The following is a 4,732-nucleotide window of genomic DNA, read 5'->3' as shown; positions in this document are numbered from 1 at the left end:
TATATACATATTTATATTTTGGAAAATAAAAATAAATATAAAAATGAATTTCAGTAAATAATCGATTATTTAGTAAATTTTACAAATAATCGTTTCTAAATTCCATCGACAAAGTCCTTTCAACCCGAGACAGTAATCTTCAGTTTAACATTTCACACGTCTCTAAATCGACAGATAGGGATCGTTTTCGACGCCCACGTCGCGATTCAACCACTTGGATCAAACGTCTTTCAAACCTCTTTTTCTCTCCTATTTTCTACTTAACGGTACCAGGTTACGTGAAACGCCGTACGAAGGAGACAGCCTTAAGAATTTATGCGTGACAGTTTCTCAGAGGTAGACAGTGTGTCTGTGGACTACTTAAGAATTTCTCTATCTTTACCGAACCTTTTTTCCCCAGACTGTAGACGACGACCATCCAGAACCCTTGAAGTAACGACACAGATAACAACACACGGTCCTCTCACCGTGGAATTATTTAATTTGTGATCGTACGAAAAGTCTCTCGGTCTTCACATCTCTGTTAAGCTTTTAATGAGATTGAAGTGTCCACGTTGAACACTTTATTCCTCTCTCCCTTTTTACATCTTCTTCTCCCTGAAATAATGGACTTTACTTACACCTAAACCATTAAATCGATACGTAAAATCGTGTTCGAAGACTACTTTTTCCCACAATAGCCTGCAGAGGTGTTTAAAATTTATAGGAGAATAAATTTGAAAGGAAAAAGAATTTCTAGAGTTTCTTGTTGTTGGAATTTTTAACGCAACTTTCTAGCTAGTCTAGCAAAACACAGACTGCCAGCCGTCATAATTCATGGTAAAAGTTTATCACGAAGTCAACAGCGTGGTTTAATTCCAGCGTAAACTGGAATACAGGATCTCTAGGAGTTTAGACACGTTCCATCGTGAAATACATGACATTTCTAACGTGAAAGATCATACGTTAATGTTTGCAGTATTTATCAATGGAAGAAAGCGCGTCGATAAATCTTTCATGGCACAGAATGTCAACGGAATCCTGCGGAATTCTTGTAATACTGACACGAGAAATCGACGTGTCGCAAATATCGAACAAGTGGAAACGTGTATCGAATGGTATTTATCCGATGTAAATGGTTTTTCTTTTGAATTTTGCTGCAGACTGGCGTCACAGCTTTGCAGAGAGCGGCTTCTGAGGGACATTTGGAAGTTGTCGAATTGCTGCTGAAGCACAGCGCCGATGTCTCTCGTCAGGACACCGTGGTGAGTGAAAATTTCATTTCTATTAAGAATTGAAGATTTTGGCGCGAGAAAATTGAAGAAACTCTCACAGAAATCGGAAATTCAATTTTTCAAAAATTTATTTTCAGTTCGTTATACTTATTAAATTTTTTGTGAATTAATACTTTTTTACAATTTATCGTCTCATATTGATATATGACCAATATATATTGACCAAAAATGGAGATAACCAGTGTTTGCACTAAAGTCTTCAATTACGACGACAGTCTGTTTAATCGTCGGAATAATATTAGAAAAGATCTGGGAAAAATTCGCACCGAAGGAAACTGAATTTCCCCCACAATTTCCTTCAGACAATCTCACAAAATCCACTCACCCTCGTAGACGCCTTAAACACATCAATTTTCCCACCGAAAACAGCAATTTTCGCCGCGCGAAGCGTTACTTTCGTTTCCCCAACCAACGTCGAGCCCGGTGACTTCAACGCATGGTCAAGCGTTAAGCTTCACTCGAAACCTTCCTCCGACAGCCCACTCGCATTATCAATTTTACCCAACTGTTCGCCAACACAGTCTCGCACGAAATCCTCCACGTAGTACTTATTACATTTCAAGCCACGATCGCGAATATTTTCGCAAGAGACACGAAAACGAATCTCTCGAAGGGGTCCGTGTCGAAGCGGCGGGGTACGAGGTCGGAAAAACGCGTCGCGCGCGTCAGAAACGCATAAACGCATTTTTCTTTGCCAGTTCACCGGTCGGTCTCCCCTGCTCGAACGAATGCGGGAATGTACTTGCATTGATACGCGTATCTTGGTTCGTAAGAGCCTCCGGCGCGCAGCACGCGGTCCATCGGAGGAAAAAGGAGGAAAGAAAGGAGAGAAAAGAAAGAAAAAACGAAGCGGCGGCAATAATTTCGCGTTCTTTTTAGAAGAAACAATTTACGAGGATTTTTGCGGCAACATTGGCAGGCAGCCGGTCTTTTATCACTTTCTCGAAGGTGATCCCTCGGGGCGACCACGGATTATTCCTCGTTCTACCTGGACGTTTCGTAACGCTCCGTGTGTCCCCATGGTGGTTAACGAGAACGCGACACTCGCCACGGATAATAAATCTATGGTGGTGGTGGCGGCGTGCCTGCGGTGCCTGATAGATGCGATTACCGGGGGAGAGAATAAAGTATCCGCGACAGGGACTCCGCTATAAATCGGCGAAAGTAAATTGGGAAATGGCGCGTTTCTGTTTTCTGCGCAAGAAACATCTCGAATTCTTCGACCACGCGAATACGTGCATACGCGGCCAGCGATAAATTCACCGAGAAATTTGATACAGGCAAAAAGGTACTCGCACAGAGAGAGAGAGAGAGTGTGTGTATGGTTTATCGAGGGACGTTTTACTGCAACTTTGTGCTTGTCGTGCAATTAGGCGGATTTTATGCGAGGACGAATAATTGGTTGTTACAATGAGGATTAAAAGGTGTCGGTGGTGTTCTTTTTTTGGGGGGAATTTTTAAATAACACGTTTCTCGATATATCTGTTAATAGGCCTGACAATCTTCCTTTGCATGTACATATTGTAAGCGGTGAAGTGAGGAATATGAAAGTTTCATTTTTGAAAATCGTCTATCACTTTGTCGAACGTATGATGGATTTCCTATGGTTCCTAAGGTGTTTTAACTGATGAAACTGAATGTTGAGTAACGTATGCAGGAAATTAACCACTTCGAAGACATTCAACTTTAAATGGTTGGAATTATACATGTGTATAATAAATGCAGGTGCTTCAGGATGTTACGACTACTTTGCTTGTACAATCTCTCTTGATTTGTCGTCGTCGTAAGTGTCATTAATGCAAGAAGTATGCTAATCAATATCACGCATACGTCTTGATACATCGAACTCTTTCTTGATCATAATGCAGTAACTCTTATTCGAAAGTGACTTAATTTGCAATCCTGTCGTTCCTGTCTCTTCATTCTATTACGTACAGAATGTTCAATCGACTGAAGAATCACTTCATTCGCTCGCCAAAAGATCGAAACGATTCATTTCTGCACACACAACCACTACAGATTTTCATTTCATTAAAAACCCCAACAGACAGCCATAGCGAAGGCAAATTAGAATGCAACAAACCCTCGATCAAGCGTACATAATTTCCCGGCTACTATCGAAACACACGATCCACCTGTCCAATTGGCGAGAGTCACACGTGTCGAAGCGATTACTCGCGGTTCGTTTGCACGTTGGAACGATCGTTGATATTTCAACTGCATCGGGACGAAGAAAGAAACCGTGGTGGCCGATGTGTTCAATCAACACTAGGCTGCGAGACTCGTTAATATCGTATGCAAATCGGATGCAGAGCCACGAGCTCTCCTCTCCATCGTGTAAACGTTATGGCTGGTTTTCATCCGGCGATTATCTCGTCGACGAGACTAAGAGTGGACGTCGTCGCCTCTGCAAAGGTCAGAACGTAAGTTGAAGCGATATCAACGCTATCATTACGTCGTAAACCACTTAATGGCTGTCATTACCGATATTGTATCGCGTTTATCCAGGTCCGAGTTAAGGAGCACCGGTCTCGGACTATCGGGGACAGCGATTTCGTCGTTTTTACAAGAGGCGGCAATTTTATAGAGACGGTGTGGTGGGCGCGAGCGCAAAATAAACGGCACGAAAATCACGGTAGGCGTGTATATTATACGTCTTAATGACGGCCACCGATTGATGTTCGAATTTGCCGCGATCGGCTGCGAAACGGGTTTCCTTAAATGATATTTACAATATGGCGGGTCGAAGCGCCGCGCGGGCACGAAGGAAACGACGCGTTTCAATAGTGTAATTATGTTTCGCTGCGAGTACGGGGGGAATTATTTCGTTGGAGGCTGATGTCGAAGGATGAAAGTTTGCGTTACACTGTCTTCGGGTTTCGTAATTTTTCGTCGAAGGTGACTTGAAATTACGATTGATAATGTAATTTGAAATAATCGAGGTAAAACAGCAGGAACGTTTTTAAACGCAAAAAATTGCATAAAAGAAGTGCATCGAATTTTGGAAAAATCAGATTTACCTCGCTTCTTCTTAGCTGTAACGAAAAAGCCACCTGAAATCACTCGTTATTTTATTATTGATTTGATTGAAAAATATTTTACGCGAAATACATTGTATTCCATTTCGATTCTTTTGCCTTCAATTTTCAGATATCAAGATGATCTCCAATTTTTTAATTAAAACACTTTGGAAGTGACGTGGTGTAAAAATAATTATTACAAGGTTGCTTGACAGAAATATATATTTATTTAAATCAGATCACGCTTAAACTATTTTTAACGCATAGGCGACACGATGCATGTAGTAAAAATCGGGGCTCCTTTAAGTAGCCCCTTTTTCCCTGGGAAAGTCCCGGGAAGTGGGGGCACGGGCCTACGAGGACGAAGAAACTCAGAGATGTTTGGAAAAACATCGCCTCGAGGGCCAAGAGTCGCCAGGCCTAGGTACGTAGGCCCCC

The 4,732-nt window shown here is 41.9% G+C and overlaps 1 protein-coding gene across 1 annotated transcript in view; it reads left to right on the top strand.

Moving 5' to 3' along the window:
- LOC108570272 (ankyrin repeat domain-containing protein 6) overlaps window positions 1-4,732 on the top strand; it is a 131,804-nt gene that overhangs the window by 62,927 nt on the left and 64,145 nt on the right. Inside the window, exon 4 of the mRNA XM_017932109.1 lies at window positions 1,143-1,244. Coding sequence (XP_017787598.1) covers window positions 1,143-1,244 — 102 coding nt within the window. The remainder of the gene's footprint in view (window positions 1-1,142; window positions 1,245-4,732) is intronic.

Source organism: Habropoda laboriosa, unplaced genomic scaffold, assembly GCF_001263275.1.
Source record: "Habropoda laboriosa isolate 0110345459 unplaced genomic scaffold, ASM126327v1 scaffold81, whole genome shotgun sequence".
Classification (NCBI taxonomy): Eukaryota; Metazoa; Arthropoda; class Insecta; order Hymenoptera; family Apidae; genus Habropoda; species Habropoda laboriosa.
Note: the sequence above shows the minus strand (reverse complement) of the source record. Positions and strands in the feature narration are given on the sequence as shown.